At 43.2% G+C, this 26,429-nt stretch overlaps 1 protein-coding gene across 2 annotated transcripts in view; it reads right to left on the reverse strand.

The window, feature by feature from the left end:
• Positions 1 to 26,429, reverse strand: part of IGF1R (insulin like growth factor 1 receptor) — a 172,379-nt gene that overhangs the window by 40,592 nt on the left and 105,358 nt on the right. For both annotated transcript variants that reach the window (XM_015639195.1, XM_015639194.1), the window contains exons 3-4: positions 4,373 to 4,685; positions 1,745 to 1,890 (exon numbers count right to left, since the gene is read on the reverse strand). In XM_015639195.1, coding sequence (XP_015494681.1) covers positions 1,745 to 1,890; positions 4,373 to 4,685 — 459 coding nt within the window. The remainder of the gene's footprint in view (positions 1 to 1,744; positions 1,891 to 4,372; positions 4,686 to 26,429) is intronic.

Below are 26,429 nucleotides of genomic sequence, written 5' to 3' on the forward strand. Positions count from 1 at the left end.
TTGTAACAGAATTCACAGTTTTGACTAATATTCTGCTTCATGCAGTATTAGCTCAGTAAAATAAAATGTTTGTATTTGCTGCTTTTGAAAATGAGGCACTGGTTTTCTTCCCCCAGAACAGTTGCCTGTGCAGCCAGATGGTTGAAGGGCAAAATAAAGCCACAGAGCAACAGTGGGAAACCAGTTCCATACTGGAACACCTGATTTTTCTGTGAGCATTGCCCTCTGAAGCCAGCACCAAATGGTGAGCCAGCATTCTGGAAGGGATGAAAAGACCCTTGTGTACATGTACACACCATGAGATGGAATTGCTTTTTGGGTATGGAGCAAAGCTCAGGCAGACAGCTCCACTGGAAAACAGAGAATGAGATTGAAGATGGAGAGGATAGGGTATGCTCCTGGTCTGCTCTGGGCCACAGAGCATTACTTTCCATGACCCGAAAAGCTACAAAACAGAACCAGTTGATGAAACAGCAGAGGCAAATCCATCAGGAAGTTCTCCTGCCATGGAGCAAAACTCACTGAAGCTGAGTTTCTACTAGAAATTATTAAAATTACTGCAGAGGAAGCTCTGCTCATCAGAACTACATTCTCTCTGTGAACTGTCCCTGCCCAGGGCTGCAACACCCCATCCTTCACAAGCTCAAACTTTGCTGTCCTTACCTCCTTACCCCTGGCCCAACCCCTTTGCCTGGTGTCACCACCTTGCCAAGTTACACTGCCGTTCCAAGGAGCAGCTTTTAAGGACTTGGGAGAAGCTGCTTTGGGGTGTTTTGCTTTGCTGTCATAAACACACCAAAGATGTAAACACATCCTAATAGATGGCTGGGAAGACCAATTACCAAATACCAATGGTTGGTTCCCATACCATCTGATGCTCTTTGGCACTCTAAAATAATGCTTAAATAAAATAAAAACACTCCCACACACTTGCCCCAGGTAACTGGAACATCTTCCAGAAGGGAAGATTCCACCTGTAGCAGTGGGACCACAAATTAAAAAATCCACATGTTGCTGTAACTAAACCCTGGAATTTCATTCAGCATGAGGTAGGGAATCAAACAGATCCCAATCTTTCAACCTTATTCGTGAAACCGAAAGGGACCTTCCATAGGGACATGCAAGTCCAATAAAAACTAGCAGCAATTTTTACTCTGCTTTTAAGAGCTCATCAACTGTCAACACCTCCCTGGCTGATGAATCACTGCTCTGACAAATTTAATCCAGCGCTTGTTGAAGACATGTGACAGAGGTGGCCAGCTCACTAATGCTGACCATCCAGTAGCATAGTGTTAGGCTTTATAAGAGAAAGCTCTGAGCACTCTGGATTCCATGTTGTAGCAAAACACCACACCTTGCCTTAAAAAGTGAGGATCTGCAGTTTTACAGTGCCATGTGACAAGTTATTTACCTACCCAGATGCAAGGATTTTCAACTTTTCCACCTTCTTGGGCCTTTATTAGTCCTTTGGGACCACTGCTCATCTAACTGCCTAATCCTGGTTCCTTGTCCTGCCAAAAAACCTAGCAAAAAAACCAGCTTTCCCTGGGAGCTGAATACCTATTCCACCCGCGTGGGGCAGGACGGCGCTGCAGTGGGCCAAATCAAACAGGAGCACTGCTCTGGGCCTGGAAAGCAAACAGCTTGCTGAGTTTTTAATGTTCTTATCATTATGCTGACGACAGAAGGAAAAACGTGCAAAGCAGCCTTATCAGGGGTTCAGAAAGAGAGGGCGATCACTTACTTCCACGCCGGATGTTGATCAGCAGATTTCCCTTGAGAATTGTGCATCCCTGCAACATTTGTGCTGACGTGACCGAGTCAATGGTCTTCGTTTTCCCATCCTCACAAATTTTGGGGCAAGGCCCCTCACAAGGGCTGCAGAACATGCTGTGAGGAAAGAGGGGGATATTGAAAATAAACAATGATGTGGGACTCTGAGTCTACAGACTGCTTTGAGGTGAGTTTGAAAGGTATTTCCCTCTACAGCTTAGGCAAATCCTCCAGGCCAGAATGAAAGTGTCATGCTTGTTCAGGATACACTTGCCTGCTGCACTCAAGAGAAGCTGGAGCAGTCTTACAGTGACTGAATGGACCCACACCCACAGTCTGACAAGGCTCTGTGATCCTTCCACTTCAGGTAAAACCCAGTGCCCTTGCAACTGTGCATTTACTCTGACTTAATTGCTCCCAAGAACCCAACCCATCCCATTTGCAAAGGCAGCCTCAGAGTGCAGGGAGGTTTCGTGTTAATCCAAGCCCAACCTCACAAAACAGGCCAGCCAAGAACTGGAGAGGGGAAAATACTGTTCACGTTCTTATAAAGTTGTCTGGGTCCATGTCCATAAACCAATACCTAAAGCTCAGCACTAGGGAATTCCATGCTCCTGGCTGTTTAACTCAAAGACAACTGTGGGGGCACACAGTCAGGAGGGATGTGGAGAAAGTGAGCAGTCAGTTAGTCACTACTTCTTACAGCTTAAGAGGCATTAAAGCAGCAAGTTTAAGGAAATAGAAGATTGTGTCTTGATGCAAGGACAACTAATTGGCAACAGAAATTGGGAGAGCAAGGCCAGAAGTCTAAGCAGGTTCAAAATGGGTGGTACAGATGGAAACATCAAGACACAGCCCCAAAGTCAGAAAAACCAGATTGCCAGAAGCTGAGAGGCAACACCGAAACACAGGCTCATTTCTGCTTCTTATGCTCACAGGCACTCAGAAGCATTTTTAGCAGGCAAACTCAAGCAATAAGAACTCAGGGCAGATCAGCCTTTGGCTGCAGGAGCTTTTTAAAGGCTCCATGTTATATTCCCTACATATTCATCTCAAAGTTGGACACTTCCTGTGTGCACAGATCACTCCTCCTGATAAACGCCTTTCCTGATTCAAGGTAACTTTTATTTTCCAATTTATTCTAGCATTTTACTTACTATTTCATGATTGCTTACTCCACCTAATATCACTTTAGAGAGGAAAAATAAAAATTAAAAAAACCCAAACCCAGCTCCAAAGAGGCTTCTGTCAGCTTCTGCTGACAGCACTGATGGACAGGGGCTTACTAGTTATTTTTTTAAAAAGTGAAACCACTTTCCTCTGAGGCTTAAAGAAACATGTAAATTGATAAGTTTTCCATGCATAAACCATAACAGAAAGAAGCTCCTTTTCTAAGTAGTAAGCTCTTATTTCAAAATCCTGCTCTATAACATGCCACAAACCACTAAAAGCTGCAGACACAAGAAAGAGGCTTCAACTAAATGTACAAAGAATGCTGGAAATGCTTTCCATTTGCAACTATTTGTTAACAGCACCTCTGGGGAACAGAACATTCACTAGCCTTGAGTTACAGCTCCTTTCAATCTCTGCAGAGAGCACAACACCGAGATAAGACAGGATGGCCACGCATTCCAGCGTAAGCGGCTCAAACAGCTGCTCCTACAAGCTCCAGGAGATAACAAAAGCTGCATTTCTCAGGTGAATATCTGGATTTGGGCAAAGGCTGTGTTAAGTTGCTTGTATCCAAATTCCAACTGGAGACTGCCTGGAACGGATGGATGACACGCACGCAGAGACACACAACTGCTGCATCACTACAATCACCTTTCCAGAAACACAGCAGCCTACAAAGACATCTTCTTAGCACAATACTGAAGCACTACAAATTTTAGCACACTGACTATCCTTTACTGAAAGGCCATGGCTTCCAAGGGACAGTAGGCAATGAAGGCTGCTTGCTTAAGCCAATGGAAATTACAAAATCACAAGCAAGCATTGCTCCAACTGTTAGAATTAAATAACAGGAGGAGAGTGACACTCTTACAAGAATTAATTCTGTATAATATTGTTGGCTGCTGCATTGTTTTTGTCACCATCTCTATGATTACTTCCTTCTAAAACATCATTGTTATCTCCTGGAAATAGTGAAAAAATGAAAACAAAATTAAGTACACCAAAGAACACATGTGCCTAAAATGCAGGTACACAAAGCAAATAACATGCAAGGCAAGGTAACTGCTATGGTTTGTTCTGTTTGATAATGGTCATCAGCCAACTCCAGCCTCGGGCTCTACTTTGCTCCTGGGCCTCATTTTCATGTTGTTACTCTCTAGGTGAAGAGCTGGTTCTGCACTGCATGACCTCCTCCAGCCCTTCTGAAGAACCAGAGCCCACTGAGGGTGCACAGGACCACACATACCCATCGGGTGGATTCATCACGGGAAGGTCTAAGTCAGCTTCTACCGGGAAGCCACACAAACCCCCACTGCAATTCCCCCTCCTACGTCCTCCCCTCTACCCCAAGTAATTTGCACCCCAAGCTGCCCCTGGACAGGGAGTAGTAAACCCACACAGGACAAACAGACAGAAGCCACATTACCTTTGGCTCCCGTTGCGGATGAAGCCCGAGGGACACTCGGCCATGCACTCATCGTTGTGAATCACGAACTTCTCGTATTCACTGGCGTCCGTGGCGGGCACTTTGGAGCAGAACTCCCTGGTGACGCAGCGCCAGCCCTCGAACTTGTAGGTGTTGGGGGGGCAGGTGGGCAGGCACACACCCTCGTAGTAGTAGTTGCGGCAGGCCACGCATGCCGTATTGTTGTCGGGCGCCGTGCAGCTCCCCAGGCACTCGGGGTGGCAACACTCGTTTTGGTCTGTGCAGGCTCGCTTCCCACACGAGCTGGGGCACACTGCAGGACACAAAGCAAGAGAGCATGAGCAACACCTGCCGAGGTGAGTGGCACTAAAGGACAAACTCTGTTCTGTGCAACTCTGTGGCAATTCATTCCCTGTGCTCTAGAGCATCTCTGAAAAAAACCGAACCCGTTATTGTAAAAAGTTCTAGTTTTCTCAGCTTTAGTTGCCTGAAAGTATCTTTTTCTCAGATCAAATTTATGACATGAACCAAGTAAGTAATAAAGAAAACTGCTGAAAGCAAGATCAACATAAGGATAATGGAAACAGGCAGTACTGGAACCTATTCCATAGCCCTAGTATTATGGACAATTTTTTTTTTCTGGCATGCTGACTTACTGTCTTTCTAAGCATTTCTTGCCTTTCCTATTTGTACTTCAAATTGGTCTTTTACTGGCAAGAAAACAAGCTTCCTTCAAAACAACTTAATTACACTTGTAGAAGGAAGCACTGCTCTACTGCAGCACACATGGTTGGGCTGACCCCAGTGTAGCATCTCAATGTTGCTTATGTGTGCAAAATGCGGTTTAATAAAGTATCAAATCATCATCCACATCAAATACTGAGGAATTACGGAGCTACTATTTTCCCCTGAAGAGCATAACAGAATTCTGCCTTATCCTCAAATTCTGGGTTCAGAGAACAAAATATGAAAGGGAGAAAAAAAATAAAGGGGGTGCAAATTTATGGAGACATTTGTTTTATGTGAAAGCATTTCAGCTTGGAAGACACGAACAAAGAGCAGAATCCTCAGCAGCCGAGCTCACCACTGCTAGATCAAAAGAAGTGGCAGCATTATATTTATGTAACAACAGCATTTTGATTACAGCACTCTATGGCCTTTTAGCCACACCAGCCCTGTGCCAGAGGCTCTGGAAACACACATTTTGCAAATGTGGTTTGCATTAAGTAGCTGTTTGCCACTTTCTAACTTAGCTAAAACACTGTGTCAGTAACAACAGCAGAAAACTGGATTTCAGCGGTGCCACTACAGAAGATCCAAGTGAAGCACCACAGATATTTAAACTGAATGATTTCAGCAGAAAGCAGAGAATCAGGAGAGGTTAACATCCCAAAATGACCATGGAAGTAGCTGATGCAACTCCACACAAGTTCTTCATTGTGATTTATCTCTCAGTCTGCAACTACAGTGGTTGTTTTTTAAATCCAGGACTAAACACCCTAAAATTTTAATGCCCTCCTCTTGCCATAATGAAGTCCAGGCTTTCCAGTTTTTACAATCCCATTCAGCAGAACTCCACCATCCTGACACAGGATAAAATGCTCAAGACTGCTATTAAGCAATACTAGTAACAGTAACAGCAATAAAAACAGTAATTCCCCCACAAAAACAAACCAAAAACCACAAAAACCCCCATTGCTCATAGCTCTGCATCCACAATGTTGACATCTTACAATGACTTTTGATTATAAAGAGCCATTTTCTCACAGCTTTAAGTAGTGCCCACCTTGAAAAGGACTTGTCAAAATGCCAGTGAGGAATTTTACATTTCTTGTCAAAATTACTCTAATTGACTCTGATGAATTGTAATCACTTTGTTTTGAAATGGATGGAGGGGTGAAACTATGAGAACAAGGAGGTGGGACCATGAGTGCTGCTGGTGCCTGCTCAGGTACCACAAGTATCACAACTGTCACATAAAAAACAAATTAAGAAAATTTTTGCAGACTCTAAGACTACAGAGAGCAGGAATGAAGAGGCAATCACTGCTAAATAACTCATTGTCTGAAGATGCAAGATGACTTTTTTTCTTGAAAAGGAAACAAACCATACACAACAAACCTGTATACCAAAATAAAACACACATGCAGGTATGTATTCTCTTTTTGACTGTAATCTGTACCAGTGTAAAAGAAGTCTGCCCAGATGCCACCTTGGTAAGGCATCACAAATTGCCTTTCACCTTAAGGTACACAGGACTTGCATCTGGCACTACTAAGGGATTAAAAAAGAAAATAAATCAGTGTGTCTTGCTAGCAGATGGACTGCTGTGCTGAGTGGGTGCCAGAACTCAGATTTCATGTGGTAGCTACATTTCCAGTTCAAAGCCCTACTAAAAAAAACACACATACCCCACCCCATGCCTCCACAAAGTTTATTACTGTATGTATTGATTAAATACATGATTTTTTTGTTTTCATCTGAACAATTTGCTGGAAAACAAACACTGTTGTAGTAAGTATTGAGATAAACATAGATTAAGTTTATTTCATTCCTGGGAAAGACTCCTGTATTCCCTTAATGCCTCTGCCATTCATGAGCAGTCTGCTATAAAAATAGGATTCCCTGCATCTCCTGGTAAATCTGCTGACTCTGGTCTATGGAAATATAAATTGGAACACAGAAGGATACACAAGTTCACATGAAAAAGGCAATCAGTGAAACAGGTTTTCAAAACTATAGTAATATTTTAATCACAACCATTTTAATATGAACTCTTGAGAAATTTATAGAGATTATTTTTTAAAAGCTCAGCAGCCTCAGCTTTTCCTCAGTCCTATTTTCTGCTTGTTCTTGCTAACGTTGGCAGAGTTTTCAGCCTGGAGACAATACGGGTATCCTGTTTCTTTGAAGAGGCAGAACAAGAACTTCTGTGTGTGTGTGTGGGACATATTATCAACAACAAAAAAGCCTTATCTGCCTTACACGCCAGTTCCTCAGATATCCCTGTTCTAAAAACCTTACTAAACAACACTGGCTGACCTCACAGTCCAGAGCCATCTATCCTCCCCCACCCTCCCAAACTGTGCTACTTGGGCTCCTAGATTTGTACCAAAACATGTAAAATGCAGGTTCCAAAATACCTTGGCCAAAAAAAGCGCCCTGCAATACACTCAGTAACTTGTTGACTTTACTCTGCAAGAACATTAGAGACACGGACACAAGCAAACAGTGGGCTGACATCTGGGGACAGAATTTATCAGCCAGGTACAACAGTGCCTTGGAACATGAAGGCTGATGACGATATACAAAAAAAAAAACAACCCCCAGAACAAATCCTTGCTGACAAGCCCAAGGGCAAAAAATGCTTAATTGTCATCACATGGAGATACCAAAATAATGGAAAATTTCAGAGACCTTGGAGAGCAGCCATGGGAGAAGGAAGTCAAAGCAAGACGTGGAGAAGGGCAGACACTTAAGCACTTTAATAAAGAGTTGATGGAGGCCTGACTAGACCAGCATCCATTTACATTTAGGGAGTGAAAGTAGTGTCAGATCTTCAGAGAAAGACAGTACACAATAGTATCAGTAGCCACAAATCCAATTTCCTGGAGCAAAACCAACAACAGAACTTTCATTGTCCATCTGTACCTCGCCTTCTCTCTGATTTCTTCAAATGAGTTTTCCCTGTCAACAAAAAACTCGGAAGATTTTTCCAAAGACTATTAAGATACTGTGATCACTGACAAAAAAGAAAAAAAAGGCAAAATTTTTCATTCCAAGATGCCTGTTTACTGAGAAAATCAGATTCAGACCCGACATACAGCAAGGAGATACCTTAAAACTAAATGCAAGAAACATCTTGGAAACACAAGGAGCCCCAAGAGAATCTGACACAGACTCATTACCCTCAATGAAAACCCCCAAGATGCTAAACCAGAACTGCAAACACAAAGCAAGGTTTGGAAATCCTCAAACACAACTCCGGGGGGAAAAAGAATTTAAAAAGCAAGCGACAAATCATCTGCCTGTATTTACGACAGTTCCCTTCTGGACAGGCTCAGGCTAAGGAGGTGGCAGTAAGTTTGTCTGACATCTAATCCCTCTCTGCTATGTGGAGCGTGCACCACGCCAGGGCTCGCTGCAAACACCCCGCGTTGACATCACGGCTATCGTACAGTTTGGGCAGACAAAGTGTTCTTATCATCTCCAAGACGCCATGACTTCAGCGATGCTGGAGCAGAAAAATCAGGTGAATAAACAATCAGTCACAGGGAGTGAAAATGCAGCCAGAGGAGGAAGACTCCTGGCAAGCAGAGGCGCTGGCCTCGGCCAAGGATGGCACCGCGCCAGTCACATGCGGGCAAGTGAAAGGTTGCCAAGTGTGGGATAAATATTTTTTAAAGATTCTTTCTCTCCTTGTAAAAAGATATTTGATCCTTCTTTGGTTTGGATATTTTTTTTTTTTGTATGCTCTTTCTTAAAGCATCCTTTAGATAAAATAATGTTTCAGAAAAAAAATAGGGGGGAAAAAAGCACCTCGTTTTGAGCAGAAACCAGAGGAGGAAGGGAGTGTTTTTTCCTAGCCAACTACTGAAAAAATTAGCTGTCTAAATTTATCCACAAAGACAGAAAAATACAGTCACTTTTGGAATGTTAATCCTTCTACATGACAGAATTTAAAAAATATTGCATTTTAATGGGCTAAACTTTGGTACGGCCTTTCAAACAGCTGACTTCAAATGCTCAGACAGCCTATACAAGACCTGATTTCTTTTGCCCAATATTCTGCAAGAATAGAGAGACTGGAGAGACATTACTCAGAAAATCCAGTTCCAGTGATTCATGGTCAGAGCTGGAATCAAAAACTACAGGACAAAAGGAAATACACATATTAAATACATGCAGCAGCATACTCTGATCACAGAAATATGGGTAAAAGTCATCACAAGGCACTGAACAGGCCACTCAGCAGTTGCATAAATCTTTATATTGCCACAGAAATAGGTATTAGCAGCACATCAACAACAGTATATTTTTTGTCTTTTCTGTTCCCGTTCCCGAAAACTGGTTAACTTGTATTCAGTGAAAATCCTGAAGGCAAAAAATGCTGCCATGTCAAACCACTTCCTAATAGATAAGGCACAAAGTCTGGCAGCTTTTGACATTAACTGCCATATCTCAAAAGTTCAGTTCAACCCAGCACTGATCTAGGACCTGAAAGAGATCATCTCCTCCTTTGTTAAACCTCCAGTATGTCATGTCCACCACCAAAATACTTGGACAGGTCTATACAAACTTACACCAAGAGGGCATTAAGTCTACAGCCTGCAAGCTATGCCTGACTCAAGATCAGTCATGCATTTCCATGTTTAAATCCTAGTCACCACCAACCCATTTTTATCCCTGAGACCTTTCCAAGGATCCTGAAATTATTCTGAGGTGGTTCAGGGAATTATTTTCTTCCTACTACACCTGGTCAGCCTCCACACAAGCTTTTTGGTCTCCCGCTTCTTGGTATTTCTGTTTGTCACAGATGCTGTATATGTCTTTATCACTGCCTGAGGAAGTGGGTGTGATGAAGCATCCAGAACCTCAAAATAATCTCAGTGGATTTGCCCAGCCTGACATCAGCCCACTAACTGCCCAATTTTTAATCATACCGAAGATTTATCAAGGAATCTGTTCTTGGATTCCCCTCCTCAGGATTTTACAGGTGAACAACAATACACAGGCAGTTGTGCAGCAGCTGGAGCCAACTCAGATGGAAGCACCTGTAGATGACTCTGGACCAAAGGAAGTGGAAAAAAACGGAATGGGAGAAAGCTTAGGAGGGGAAGGTCCTGCACCTGGAGACTCTCAGATTCCACCAGATGCAATGAGGTCTAAAAAGCAGAAAGGAAGCATTCATCATTCAATGAGTATACTCCAGTTGGACACACTGGAGGTTGATGACCCCACACATCCCTCCTTTGGCCGCCTCTCATTCATTCCTTACCCTAGAAGTTATACCAAAACAGCTTCCAGGCTTCCCAGCTGTGATACAAAACAAGATGTGTGCCAGATCCATTTTATTCAGAGCAGAGGACTTGGGGACACTCTTTGGCACTGCAAAACTCCCATTCCTTCAGGTTTCTGCAAATGAAGCAATCAACCCTGCTAAATGCTCCAGCAGCATTACAGGAACTCCCATCACACTGAAATGAGAGCAAATGGAAACCTGAGCAAAGAAAACAACCACCTTATCCCACAGTCAACAGGAACCCATGGATAGCACAGGTAGTGTGCGTCTGCGCCCGAGTGCGTAAGCCTATGGCCCAAGAAGGTGCACACAAACACGAGTTATTGACAAACCCCAGCAGCATGAATTGCATTCTCTTTCAAAACAGTTTATGTTGCCCAGCACAGCCCAGACTGGCATCGTTGCAGCTGGCACTCAGGAGAATGAGGAAAAAAACAAGTCCATTTAGTCCCTTCCACACCAGAATGAGTTCAGCACATAAACAAACCCCATGGAGGCAGATACAAAACCATCTCTGGGGATTTGGGGCCAGTTGCACTCTATCTTCAACACTGGGCAAACAAACTGGTTGGGAATGTTTTACCATCAGTACTGCACTGTTCCAGAAACATTTCCTCTACGCACGAGACAATTTCCCACTGGAAGATGCAAATCAGAACAGTGACACTCATCAGAGGGGGGACAAAGGCAAGAACATGATGGTCCGTCCCCCGTGGTGGTGAAATCTACTCCCCATTCACTGCCATCCCCCACCACTCATTGTCACAGATTTGTCCACATTCCTAAAGGGACAACTGAAGTTCCTGAACTCTGCAGTAACAGATAAGGAAAGCAAAGTGCTGCTGAAGAAAGCTCTGAGGCAAATTATTTTTCTTTTTGCTGCAGATTATGAGCGATATATTGGGGTTTTGCTTGTTCTTGCTTAAAGCTAGATTTAATCTGCCTGTCTTCCAAATTCTGCAAGTGTAAGGCAATAAGCTTTACAGGATTTAATTAATATACTGCAAGCAAGGAGTGCTGGTCAGCCATCTCCTGGCAAAAGCCCAGCTGGAGGAGGACTACTATTCACATTCCAGATTTATTCTAAAGGAGAAAGACAGGCTGATAACATTATCACACTGGCCTAAATTATGTAGTTCTCTTAATGCCGAAGGATCACAGCAGTTTAATCCAGGGCAAATAAGAGTCACTGGTTCAGAGGGATTCAGCTCCTGCTCAATTTCAGGAATGCCCTTTGCGTTCATGCCTTCCACCCATCAACAGCTTAACCATTCTGGCACCAGCAATGAAACAGAATGTTCGTCTTGGAGGCTGAATCAACACTGCTCCAGCCGAGGGCTAATTACACTAAAATTGAAGGGAAAGAAAAAACTTTAGGAAAACTGTTCAAAATGCACACAGTGGGGCAAACCTAGAAAATTTTTGTTCATCTCCAACTCAGACAACGACAAATGACAAAACCTGTCAAGTTCTAAACATTAGAAAATTCAAGGAAATAGCCAGAAAGACCAAGAACATTCAAACTGTTTTACTACAGAGCAAGATTTTTCAAGCTGTTCACCTGTTAGTGAGATAGGCCACTAAAACCAGGATTAAGATCGAGATGTTCAGGAGCCCGAGAAATGAGCAAGATGATAATGGAAGGGCAGGACAAGTTGCAAGAATGCTGATGGTTTGCAAAGTTATCAGAGATACCTGGTGCATTTGTTCTAAATTAAAAACTACTAGATCTGGGAGTGTGACATCACTTATGATATTTGTACATTGCAAGTAAAAAGCACCCTTGTTAACCACAACAGCAATGATGCTCCAAACAATATTAAGACAATTATGCTAAAATGATCAGATAAAGTATTTCCTTCAGGACCTCCAGAAATACAAGAGTGTAAGCAAATCTGACAGCAACTGAAGATTGTGCTCTAGAGATCCACAACAATCAAAGGGTGAGCTCTTTCCTTGGTTTTAATAACCGTTAAATGTATTTTTCATTCTAAATCTTCCTCTATTATAAACACAGAGGAAATACAGAAAGTTCCAGAATTTCTAAGACCTAAAAGCAGACAGGAAGGTTCTGCATTAATCCATTTCTTAATGCATTTTAACAAATTTACAGGCAACACTGACAGTGGAAAGGATATAGCTGACTTTAAAGCTGTGTTAGAATTACTTTCTTCTCATACACCACAAGCATGGACAGAAGTGTCTCAGAGGGAAACTAGAAAATGTTGAGTTATCTTTTTAGACTTGATGCAAATCGCTTTAATAATTTGTAAATCACTCTGAACTATCTGGACCTAAACTTTTAACTCCATCCTCCATGGTCTGATCTGCAAACAACAGAAATGCTGAAACAGCTGCCTGTTTACTTACAGGTTCCTGACCAGCTCTGTGTGTGGGCAGAAAAGCTAGAGCTGGCCTGCAGAACCTGCTTTGGGAAGTGCAAGGATGCTCCCAGTCCATTGTAGCACTGGACACAACCACAAACCCAAAGCAGGCCCCAAGTGAACCGCTAAAAGTCCAGCAGTTCTGCATGCCCAGACAGCTCAAGCCAAGCAAAGGACTCAAACACCTGAGTCAGAAGGCAGTGGGAAAAAGTGCCTTGGGGCAGCAAGGAGCACGGATGGAACAGCAACAGCTGGGAGTGCTCAGTGCTTCCTGCTAAGCCAAGTGAGGGATGACAGTGTCATCCTGCCTGTACTCAGCTCACTATCTTTAAAAACCTCCTCTGTTGTGAGACTGAACTATTTCAGCTCTTCCAAGAGTTTGATAAATAAACTGTTTGACTGTGACATCCCCCAGAAACTGCAAACACAGAGAATATACTCACGGGACAAACGGCACACACAGCGCTGCTGGCCATGTACTCACACACAGCTAAGACTCGGATGCTCGAGCTCTCTCTGTTGATACACTTCCACACGCTTTTGAGGAATTCCTGCTAGCACGACTGGGGAAAAATAATAATGACATTGCTTCGGACTTTCTAAATCCTTCCCTGTAGTAAGGATTTGTGATCAGATTAGGGAGTAGCAGAGGTTTATTTATTTATTTGTAGGAAGGACAGCCAAGGTGAGCTGTATCCCTGGATCTGACAGGGGCTCCAGGCTGCAGCAAAGCCAGCTCAGAGACACTGCCTGGCTGCTCTGAAGCTGGAGACGGCATCAGACAGCACTTATTAAAGAAAAAGAGGGGATTCGTGTTTTTGATATTGGCACAAAGTGGGAAGCACGCTGCTTCCCACTCTGTTTTTGCTCGAGTTTGGCACGTTTGAGCTACGCTTTTCTTCTCCGGTACCTTTTTTTGTCATCTCAAGTCACATTCACATGAACATATAAATACGCAGATCCTTACGCTCTGTGTATAGCAGATACTTACAAGGATGGTCTCAAAAAAGAATATTCTTTTCACACACTAAAAAAATTATACAGAGTTATTTTAAATTCAGAACTGTTTGTATATTCCTTATAAGTTTATAAAACTCTCACTGTCCTCCCATGACTAACGAAACTGGAATTGAGAGAGTATTCTATATTTATAACTCGTCTGGTTGCTCATGCCTATGGCCCTATTTCCACCCTCCATTACTGTACACAGAGCTATGTGAGGTATTGTGGGTTCCCAAACTTCACCGATTTCCTAACAAGGCAGGCCTGTGTCCCGGAGGAACAAGCTGGGGGCTGTTTCGTTTGAGCATTGGCCGAACTCAGAGGGAGAGGCCTTGAGCACTGTGGTTTTGGCAGCTGATCTTGAAGCTGGTATTAGAGGCCATGTCTGGGCAATGACACGCCGAGCTGGCACCGGGCTGGGGATCGATGCTCTGTCTGCAGCACAAACCCTCTGGGATTCCTACACACTCACCCCAGTGACTTCAGCGTCCGCAGCTCCGCTGAGCAGCTCCTCGGTCACCTACAGCACTGACACACCACAGGCTCCACGCAAATCCAAGCCTGACAGACTCATTGGCCTCTCAAAATCCAAAGGAGGTAAAAAACCCTCAAATTTTATCCAAAACTCCCCCGAGAGCATGGTGTGTTCACTGATGCTGGCCCACTACAGACCTCCAGTGGCTGGCAGAGAAAGAGACTCTATCAGGTATCTAAATGCAGCAAAATAAGGAAAAAACTGGATTACATACAAATGAGGGCTGGGTGACATTCCTTATCCATATGAATGCCCAAGTCTCATGCAACCATATCCCATCTTTTAAACAAAAACTTTGCTAGTTCAAAAATTCCAGTAAGAAATCTGAGGTGTTGTCACTGCAGAGGTGCCTCATAATTGATGCATTTTTAACTCACGCCAGGCACCTGTGGGGCCCAAAGCTTCTTTTAATTCATAGCTCCCATATATGCTCAATATAAATAAATATTTATCCAAAAAGCAAACGGAAAATAGGTATAGACATTTTTTAAAATTCAAAATTTGTTGTTGTTGGCTGGGATTAGGGTCTAACACTCATGGAGGTGGATTCATTACAAGGCCAGGATGGATAAAACCTTGATTAAACTGGTCTAGTGGAAATTGTCCCTGCCCATGGCAGGGGGTTTGGGACTCAATGACCTTAGCATCCCTTCCAACCCTTGACATTCTAGGCTTCACTGATTCATTAGAGTACTAGAGCTATTAAAAACCCCACAAAAAGCAAGAAACCCACAACTCTTCCTAAGAGACTTTGCTGAAAAGCAGGTTCAGAAGAATTTATCCAGGGGTCTATAAAAGCAAGGCAAGATCTGGACTACACTTAAAAATTTTAAGGTTCCAAAAAAACATTACCAGGAGAGCAAGTGGTGAACATGGACAGCTTTGTGTAACTGAACTGTTTTCCCCATGGAAAATAAGTGTTCCCTTAGAGTACTGTAGCTGAGAGAGAGTGACAGCTCCTAAATCCTCCTAATAAGGCAAACCAAGAACACCTGCCTCTCCTTCCCTTTAATCCCAGGGTCACTGTCTCTGCTGCAGGTAGGCAATGATGCTGCAACTTTTTTTTCCTGAATTTATTCAAGCCACTTTCTTTGCTTTGCAATAAAGCTGTCAGGATTAACAGGCAGCTCTGGTGAGTCAGATGTTCAAAGAGAAAACATGATCTGTACCTCTCCCCATCTCTGCAGCAATGCTACTGGTGGAATTGTTTTCCATCACTTGCCACACAAGACAAATTTTAAGAGCTATTAAACACTCCTCCAGCTTAGCAAGCAGAAAAATTATCTAAATTTATCAAAAGCACTAAAGTTCACTACACTTTGAGGGAAGGATTTAAATATGGATTATGTTTTCATCCATCTAGACCACTGAGTAAAATCATAAAAATGGTTTTGAAGAACTAAATAGAGCAAAACTTAGTATTACCATTTATTTTTTTAAAGTTTCATATTATTTACATAATTTTAAAAATGTTTATGATAAAATACAGCAATGATGTTTTTCCACACCATGTGATAACTTGACACACCCTTTTCTACAGTTTTTAGAAAGTCTCTTTTAATGTTAAAATTCCACTAAGTATTTCATTAATTCTGCAGAAGTCTAGTATTAGTTACAGGAGAAAGCCCAGGTTCCCAAAACAAACAAGCTTTACAATTCAGCAGTATCAGTATTTACAGGTTCTTCACGCAGAATGTGCAGACTTCAGACAGACCATGAAACTTTCCACAGCCTCGTTTACCCCAGGAATTACTGGATTTATAGAACACCCACAAACACCTACAAATGGAAAATTCATTGAATTCTAAGCTTTATTTCTCAATAATACTGTAGTAACAAGACTGCAATTACCTTTTCTTCCAGTTATGGGTCTCCCTGAGCCAATAACTGCAGATATCTTTGGTTATAGAGGTCAAAGGGGTGAAAGCAGCACCACACTTCCCATTTTCCACCTCCTCATGATGCTACACTGTGTTTTTACTATTTGGAGGTACATCCTCCTTCCTGTACTGACATTCTGGACACACTAGCCATGCCATTCCCCACATTCTCCAGTTGTGTATTTACAGGGCACAAAGCAGACCAAGAACAAAACGATTTCTGGTCATGCTGCAGATACCAATACCATATCACCCCCACAACCATTTAATGCTGATGCTGAGGAATGTTGTGACAGTCATGTACCACCTCTGGTCCAGCTACAAAAGATACCAGTGGCTGGTTCTGGCCAGCTGGGGGGCAGCAGGGGACAGGGTTGTATTGCCATCACCTAAATTGAGAACCACCTTCCAATTCCATCTTAGAGATGGTATTTCTTTTCCAATGTTTGACTGCAACACAAAACAACAAATGGATCTGTCTCTATTTCAAGAAGGGCAGGCCCTGCTTTCTCTGCAGTTATATGAACCTCAACTTCCATATCCATTAAATGAAGTTTTCTGTAAATTATGCAAACATTAGCCAGACCACATTGTTTAAAAATCACACTGGTTAAAAAACAAACAAAATCCAGACAAATCCAAATTTGCAGACAGAACCTTTACTGAAAAGCAATGAAAGGTAACTACCAAAACCAGAAGATCCTATTTGTTGATGGGTCTGAAACAAGAAACAGGGAGGGGAAAAACTAATTAGTATTCCAGGATGTCCCACGCACACACCCAAAACTAAAAGCATTAAATTGGATGGGAATAGAATAGCTGATCTTGCCTGCAGTCAAATACAGAGAAGTATCATTTAAATTGCAAATTACAGAGCAACAGATTTTTGCACAAAGTTCAAGGCTGTTCTATGGTTTGTTTTTATGAATTAGCAATGACGTGGGGAAAAATTAAGGGGTTGGGCCAGCTACTACCCTTAATACATATTTCAGCTTAAATATTTCTCAGATTCATTTGATGCACTTTATCCAGGCACCATGGCTCATTAAAGTGATGACAGAAAGTAAAGCAGCTTCCCAGAGATCATCCCCAAGGATGCAGCATCCGCTGGTGGCCACACTGCCGCTGGAGGATTAAATGCTACAGAAGGATCTCCAAACTGACTAATTACTCCCTCCTCCCCACATCATGTCCTTCCCCACATGGGAAACTTTTAATCCATTTATACCTTTCCTGGGCAGTGCTTTTCAACCAACAGTTCATCTGATAAAACTTCCACCTCCCTTTCCCAGGTTTTAAAGAGCTTGCTCCTACCAACATCGGCTTCTTGGCCTTGGTTCCCACAAATAAAACTCGATGAATGCTTAGTAACAGAAAAATATATACTTCACATTCATACAGTGCTTTTTAATCAGCAGTTCTCAAAATGCTTTACAAAGTATGAAATCTAATCAAGTGGCTGGTTTTGATGCGGGGCTTGGGGGGATAAATGCAATAAAAAAAAAAGATGAGTGACTCCATGTTCCAGCAAAAGGTAGAAGATCCAGGAACAGAAGAAGCTGTTTGCCTTGATATGCAAAAGCCTCTGACACTACATGACCATAATAACTTTCCTTTAAAATGCAACCAGTCCTGAATTACAGATTCCAGCACACAATTGCAGAACGCTATTCAGAGGACCTGGAGCTCAAGAATTTTCTTGCCAGGCTGTTAGCACATAATAGAGAAAAGACCAAGCAGAAGCCAGACGATCTTTTAAAAATTATTTTTGAAATCAGCTTGCTTTGGGAGTTTTTGTAAAAAATTCTACTAGTGAATATGTCAGTAGCCACAAAAAAACAGATATTTCACCCTAATAGTGGACCCCAGCCTAGCCTAAAATGCAAAATACCTTTGCAGTATCAGCCTGGGGTCTTCTGGGACAAACACAAAGACACTCTGGTGAGGATTCTGCAGGCTTTAAAGGATGACAACAAATGTCAACATCTTCAGCACGGAAACAAACAAGGTTTGTCTGACCAAAGAGTACTGAGCCAAAGATTTTCAGTGACATGACAGATCACAGTATCATAAAAAATAAAGGTTAGAAAGGACCTCCAAGATCATCAAATCCAACCTTTGACCAATCACCACCTTGTCCACTAAACCAGAACACTGAGTGTCACGTCCAGTTGTTTTTGGAACACCACCAGGGATAGGGACTCCACCACCTCCCTGGGCAGCCCCTTCCTGACCAGTCTCTCAGGGAAGAAATTCTCCCTCATGTCCAAGCTGATCCCCTCCTGGCACAGTTTGATGCCATTTCTCCTGTCCTGTTGCTGGCTGCCTGAGACAAGAGCCCAACTCCCTCGTGCCAGGGAGCTGTAGAGAGCGATAAGGCTGCCCCTGAGCCTCCTTTTATCCTGGCTGAACACCCCCAGCTCTCTCAGTGCTCCTCACAGGACTTGATCCAGAAAAGTCAGCACCACATCACTTAACAGTAAAATTCAGCTGAAAGGCTCATTATAAACTACAGTAAGGTAAAGAATGTCAAGCAGAATTGTGGGATTCTTAAAAGAAAATATGCACAAAGTATTTTCTCCAAAGGTTTCTTAGATATTTTAGCTCAAGGACCTTTTGATTTTTGAAGGTTTTCTAATTAATAAACCAAATAGCTTTAAAAATTAATTTCACTTTTTAAAATACATTGTTTTCTTTATTTTGTCATTCTGGGTTTTTTAATCAAATATGCAGATGGTGCCACCTGGGGAAGTTTATACGCTTGCACCATTAAGTGTCTTTGAACTAACTTCATGCCAACAATTGTTTTTAAGACATACACTGCCAAATTTGTCACTTGAGAAAAGTTAATCTAATTCTTGTCTTGTTCACTGGGGAGAGATGGTGACTTCTTCCACTGAGGGACAGACATGGACAGAGTTCAGCCACTTCCAGCCACACAAAACTCCCATCCTTTTGTCTTTGGTCCCCACTTGACTGACAAATGTCTGATGGAAGCTCTACTACAAAACCAATGTCAAACACAACTGGATTTTCTCAGCCACCAACAGCCCCAGTACCCTGCGGTCACAGCTGGATTTAACAACAAACCAGTGGGGATGTGACAGGACCCATGGCACAAAGATGGAACCTGAAGACTCCATGAGCTGCCCACAGCTGCACAGCTTGGGACACGGTCCAAAACCATCTGCATCTGAACCTGGGAGATTGCTCCAAACTGCCTTTTTTAAGATTAACAAATGTGTCTGCCTTAAAAACTATCATTTAGAGAATGACATTATCAGGTCAATGTGTTCCTGAGCACTGTCTTTGAGAAAAGACAATTTAAAAAGCATTTTGTGGCTCTTGGTGCAATGGGTAACAAAAACCAAACAGGCTCAGAACAAATAACTTAATAGCAATGTCTGTGGAAACCAGAATCTTTTTAAATGCAGTTTGAAATCTGCCAAGTTACACTTAAAATAAACTCTACAAGGCCACAAGCCCCTCTGGCCAGCTTCTCATTCCTTCAGATTTCACCTCACCTGCATGAGCACAGCTTTGCTCATGTCTTTCTCTTCCCTGGACAGATGAATTCTGTTCATTCTGCCATCTCCTGCTCTACATTAGCTTTTCCCCTGATCCCCTGTTAGCCTAAATTATCCTTCCGGAGCTTGCACACTCTGCAGGCTCTTCCTTGAGCTCTTAAATCACTCCTCAAGCCTCGCTCCTATCCAGACTACTAAAAATGCAACTTCGTGAGCTATTGCCTACAAAGCATTAGAAAAGTATCCTCAAGAATCTGGTACTCCCAAACATCCATATAGCCTACTGAAAACCCTATCAGGAACCAGAAGCTACAAAGTTGATGCACATGTGAATCTAGTTTTTCTTGATTTAAGTCAGGGCTACCTGGATAAAACAACAATGTTGACAAGCATCCAACAAATTACAGCTGAGCCCTCGTATCTAAGGATGAAGATCACAACTAAGAAGTATTCAGCAGCTCTAAGTCTAATCTCATGATCCAAGTTATTTTCTTAGCGAAGTCCAGCAGTGTATATTGTTTCATGGACAGCATCCTACTCATTTGTAATGTGCATGCTGTCAATCAAAAGACTCAATAATTGAGCTACAATCACATTTAGAGCTAAATGCTTTTGAAGTCTAATCATTCAAAATCAAGGCTCAGCAGATCAGCCTAAAGAATCACATCACATTCCAGAACACTGTGACTTCCACGGGGTACAAAGTGGGTCTAAGTAACTACATGCCAGAGAAATCCATTTTTAATAAAAGCTCTATTGGTTAAATAGGAAAAAAAAAAAAAATATGCACAGAACAAAATTTTTAAATCCTCAAGTATAATCATTACTTTATCTGCAATTCTACACCTTCTCACATGACTGTAGGTGTGTGGTGCTTGCTCGTGTTAGTGCATTTTTGCCAACAAAGAAGACCAGGCTGCACTGCAAACACCTGCATTAGAGAGGCTTCTTACAGGTTCAATGACTCTTTGTGCATCCTAAATCCCACAACCGAAAAGAGACAAAAAAATAAACAGGAAAAGAAGGGAAGAGGAAAAAAAAGCGCCTTGTGTTGTTTCATTCACCACTCATTCCAAAACATTCAAATCAGCCCCAGCTCGGCAGGGAATCCAATAAGGATAATGCTGGGGCTGTCTATCCGTGCCCGCACGCTGCTCCGCAGGATTGCACACCCACGTGATGGTTTGTTTATGAGTCTGGAGCAGCATCACGAGGCGCTGCCCCACGGGACCACTCCACAGGCAGGGACAGCCACAGCAGCCACAGCTCCATAAAAATATCCCTTCCCAACTCGGCACATGCAGCCCGTGCACGGAGCGTTCCTACGCCGCGGCATTTCGGCACGCAGCTCTTGGCTCCAGGCTTCAAATTCAAGGGAAGCAGGAGCAGCAGCCATTCAAAGTGCAGGGAAAAAAGCTCCTTTAAAAGCTCACATGCACAAAACAAAGAAAAATTTAAAGGCAGAGCTTTATCACAACCTCAGTCTGATTCTGCAGGTATAGATTTCTCTTCATAAAAATCAATAGGAGATGATTTTAAGCCGTTTGATTTCATTACTGTGTATCAAATCTCTGCTCTGAATGGAACATCTGAATCAATCTGCAAAGCTGCTACAGGCTACACTGTCACAGGCTTTCACATGCCTTTTCTCCACCACTCTCACCACAAAGACAGCAAGATAAAAACCCTACACTGGAGGTTATTTGATATTTCTAAACAAGTACCAGCAGCAGACTGGGATTTCCCTTTAGCTCTCTGATTTTTCACACCGATGTTTCAGGTGGAAAAGAAAAACCAAGCACGAACTGCACACAAAGCACTGGTTTGCTGCAGCGGTGACTGGAGAACTAAAATGTCCTATTTCCAGTACTGAGAGATGAAAACATGCTGAATTAAACAAATACACATGTACGCTCATCACGCTGAGGCTGTGGGGTTTCACCACAAAAGAAACATTATAGATCATTTAATGCATTAGAAAAAGATGGCACAGTGGATTTCTATGCTGTGCTCATAATGAGAGGCTTTTTAAAACCTGAGCAGGCACACAAAAACAAATGTCGTAGCAATAGGATTATTTTTTGTATCTGTTTTAGTCAATATCTCACGATATAAAAATCTGGAGTTTCAATCTCTAGACTTCTCCAAGCCTCCGCCCTTAAATTATGTTAAATTATGTCCCTTTAGTTAAATTGCTGCCTTCATAATCCAGTCAGCACATCCCAAGCTCCACATTCAGAAAGGTTACGATCCCATTTGTTTCCCACTCGTAAGACTGCCAGTGAGAGGGAGCGAGAGGCACGGCACGGCCTCCCACACGTATCCTCAACGCCCCCAATCCATATGGGAGTCACTCCAACACCCAGCTCTGCACCTCAAAAGCTGCACTGCTCAGAATTTAAAAAAAAAGTCTCATTTCTCTTCTTTGCATCATTGTCAGAATTACTTAAAGAGTGAAAAATGGGAACAATTTGCTTCTTTTGAGCGCTGAGTACTCCTGACAGGATCAGTATGAACAACTTGCAATTTTGAGGGGAAAAAAAAAAGAAAATAATTCAGAAAAAGTAATATGAATAAAGTATCAGGCTTCGAATCTGTTAAATAACTGCTATAAAACCTATTACTGATATTTTTTACACTTTTTTTTTTTAATATGGTTATTCTGGATTACTAGAAGACTTCTTTGTTCACTGAATAGAGACACTCCTATTACCTGCCTGGTAAACCAGTGGATGGTACTACATCCCTCCTAAATCCCCCAAATCATGTATCTGCACAGGTATTTACAGTTTAGGGGAGACACGACTCAGTAGGATCGTGGGGGGGTTATTTGTTTTCTGTATTCAGAATAAGAAAGTGAAAATGAATGCAAATACCTCCTTTCTTGGCAGCAGGCAGCGCATTGTGAGCATCTCAGCCTCCCAGTCTGAGCACTGCAGCTGCCGAGCGGAAGAAATAAATAAATAAGAGCCCAGCCCTAGGAGCGAAGTATTTCAAAGGACAAAGGATATAAAAAGAAGAGCTGCAATAGAGATTTCAGCACAGCCACAAGTGAGACATCCTGAATTCCTGCGCGTTGTAGCTGCTCTTGGATTATTCCTTTATTTTTAAGATCCTTACAATAAGTCTTACTTATCAGTCATTCACATCCACCCCTCATTTCCCACCCTGTTGTGATTTGCTGCAAAGGCCATCCCCCATCCATCACCCCTTGGTGGTTGTTTCTTTCACTGAACAGACAGCCCATCAATTTGAAAATCCAGGTAGCAAATCCCAGGGGCTCTAGATGCACTCTTATCTTAAATGCACTGAATAATAATTTATCCTAATGTCTTTCAGAGCTGATCTTGAGGTGATGGACTTCAGGTGTTTGGCTTTGTTTTCTGAAATCACCTGGGCAGCCCAGGTCCCTGTGTGTGATGCAGGAGCATCAGGTACTGTGGCCTCCTGCTCTGGGCCAAAAACCCAAAGAGGTGCAGGAAACAGCTATTCCAGTACTCTCAAAGTTTGCACTTGCTGCACTTGGGTTGTCTCATCAGCTAGGAACAAACATCAGCTGGGGAGTGATGTGACTTTTCCCCTTTCTGGCACAGTGAAGAAACAATAAACCTGAAGACACAGGTCACAGCCTGGAGCCTGCACAGGTAAAGGGACTCATTCCCAAGCTCACAAAACCCCAAGTCTGCTGAGCTCTGAAGGGAGCAGAAAGCCCATCAGCCCATACAGTTCAGTAAGACAAAGCAGAAAACATATTTAAGATTTTCTTTAACTTTTTTTAAGCAGTACTCGACTTCTGACTTCTCAAAAGTAAAAATTTTGGTTTAGAAACTATGGCAATTAGGATCGTTACCTGGGGTGGAAATGCTGTATTTTTGCACAAGAATAAGAGATAATTGAACAGAAATTATTTTCTGCAAAACTTTTGCTCTTGAAAGCCAGAAATATGACCACAGAATAACACTGTGCCTCTTTGCAATCATTGCAGAAATGTGATGCTGTATAAACAGGCACCATATAGCACAAGAAAACCATTTTTCTGGTGAAAGAAGAAATGACATGCCTGTATTCTTTAACCAGAAGAAAGCTTGGGAAGTCAGGAGATTAACCTTGCTGATAAAATAGTGCTAACAAAATTCACTCAGTAGAAATATTAATTGCTACACTTAACTTGTTACAAGCTGGGCCCAATTCCTCAGAAGGAGTTTATCAGCTCCACAATACTTCATATATTTGAAGAGATCTGCTACAAAATATATTAGAGCACCAGTCAAAGAGATAAACACTAATATAATTCTTCAGCTTCTCTCTAAGCTTCTGTCAGGTTTGGTCCTCGATAAACACGTGAAGGAACTCTTCATACCCTGCCTGCTGCTCTAAGCCACACGTTTCGCTCCTCACAGAAAAACACATTTCAAAAGCCACTGGTAAACTGCCACCTCGCACTACTCATGATTTGAATTTCATTAGAAAAAAAATAGTTAAGTACATCTGTCCTAGAAATGAGAGCTATCACAACAAAGCAAGATTTCTCCGTACACATGTTGCCTCTGAAATCTGCTGCTTCCCCTGGAGCACGTGCATCGTTTCTGCAACATGATGAAATTCAGAGCGAACAAATAATTCCAGCAGGAACACCATACAAGTTTCACAAAAGGCAAACATTGTATTTTGAAAAGCAAATCCTAGTTGTGAAGTTAATCTTCTCTACCGAAGACTACTAGAAGAGTAAAGCAGGGGAAAAAAGACCTTACTTGAGCAAATATATATGGAAAGGTGTTTAGCTATGGGGTTTGGAAACTTGAATGGTCTAAGGAAATGGGAAAGGGATTTTTTGCAGCAGAAAAGTCTTTTAATAGATACTCTTGGAGAAGGAGGAGAGAAGTAAATTTTGGAGCATACATGTAATTTTTCAGGTCAGATGCATCTGTTCCATTAAGGGATTTCACTAGGACTAGTTTTCAACACAGTTTTTCTCTAGCCAGAAGTTAATGCTTGTCCCATTTGACCCTGGAATGGAGCAGACAGTAAAATATTTAGAAGACTTGACGAAGCTGTTAACAAGAATAAAGGGCTCAAAATGAGAGAGTGGAATTAAACCACCAATAAACTAGGTCAAATTATTGGAGTGCAGAGTACCCTGAAATACAGCAAAAAGTAACTATTATAATTGTAATTTCCATCCCAGGTCATTTAAATGATTAATAGCGGGAGTTAGAAAAAATTAATTAATTCCTGCAACTAATTCAATTTTGTTGTATTTCCTTGGGTTGTCTGGACTTTTAAGCTTAGTAACCAGAGTCCTTTATTCTTTTATTTCAAGAACCTGATGGACTTGTACTTTTACACATTTTGTGGGGGCCCAGGACCTGCAAATAGGTACCTAAAGGACAGAGTTGTTTATGCTGGAAAAGATACCTAAAACAGAGTCCAACCATTAACGCAGCAATGCCAAGGTCACCTGTAAATTACGTCCCTAAGTAAGGGCAGGATGCAGCCACTCTTGGGGATGCTGCCACGCCTGGAATTAGTGAGGATCATCAGCCACACGGATGTGGAGGCTCTGCTGTCACTGCAGCAATGCTGGACGTGAGCAGCAGCCCAGGCCACCCGGACACGGCAGAACAAACCACCAGGCCCTCCGGCCTCCCTGACCGATACATCCATGGCTGTCCTCATCCCTGTAACCCTGCCAGACAGGGCTGGGTCACGAACACCTCGAGCAGGTCTGCAGGCGTGTGACAGGGCCAGCACAGTGTCCCAGCACGGAGTGACAGCGTGGCAGCCCGGCTGCCTTTGCCGCCCGCTCCCACGCACGGCTCCACTCCCCGGCTGCCAGCAGCCCCGACACGAGTAATCCCCATCCACTACTCCTCCATCACACCCACTGCGAGCTCTTCGTGCTGCCGCAACGGGGGAAACCTGGTTCAGGTCACGGCAAAAGGTACAAATCCGCTTATTTTAACACGACGCTGCCACGCTTCCTTCTCCACACTCCCCCGAGACTGGGACAAGCAGCTCCCTGCAGAAAGCCCGAAGGCTGTCTTTGCCGAGCAAAGGGAGATGTTAATACCATTATCTGGATCCCCCGGCAAGGCAGAACCAGTGCCCCCTCCGCAGCCCTGGTGCCCTCAGGAGCAGGCGGAGGAGCGGCCTTGCCCCGGTGCCCTCAGGAGCAGGCGGAGGAGAGGCCTCGCCGCGGTGCCCTCATGAGCAGGCAGAGCAGCGGCCCCGCAGCCGTGCCCCCTCCCCGGTGCCCTCATGAGCAGGCAAGAGCAGCGGCCCCGCAGCCGTGCCCCCTCCCCGGTGCCCTCATGAACAGGCAGAACAGCGGCCCCGCCGCGGTGCCCCCTCCGCAGCCGGCGGGGGAGGCGAGCGGCGAGCGCGGGGCTCCCACACAAAGGAGCTCAGAGCAGCAGACCCTCCCCTCCGCCCCTTCCTCCACCTTCCCTCGCCTCCAGCCCTCCGAATAGACCTCAGCCTTTCATAAAGGGTGGAAAAATCCCCCCCAGAATAACCCACCCTACAGCAACCCCATGTATTTCCCTACAGGGCGACTGAAACAGCTCCTGTATTAATGAGGAGAAAACCAAATTTAGAAGAGGCGCAGCATCCAAATATAGGCTCCAACACACCTCGCTCTTGAAAAGGGTCTCACTGTTTCCTCCCGCCCTGAGAGGAGCCATGGGCTGAGCTCACACGCCGAGGGC

The sequence above is a fragment of the Parus major genome, chromosome 10, assembly GCF_001522545.3.
Source record: "Parus major isolate Abel chromosome 10, Parus_major1.1, whole genome shotgun sequence".
Taxonomy (NCBI): Eukaryota; Metazoa; Chordata; class Aves; order Passeriformes; family Paridae; genus Parus; species Parus major.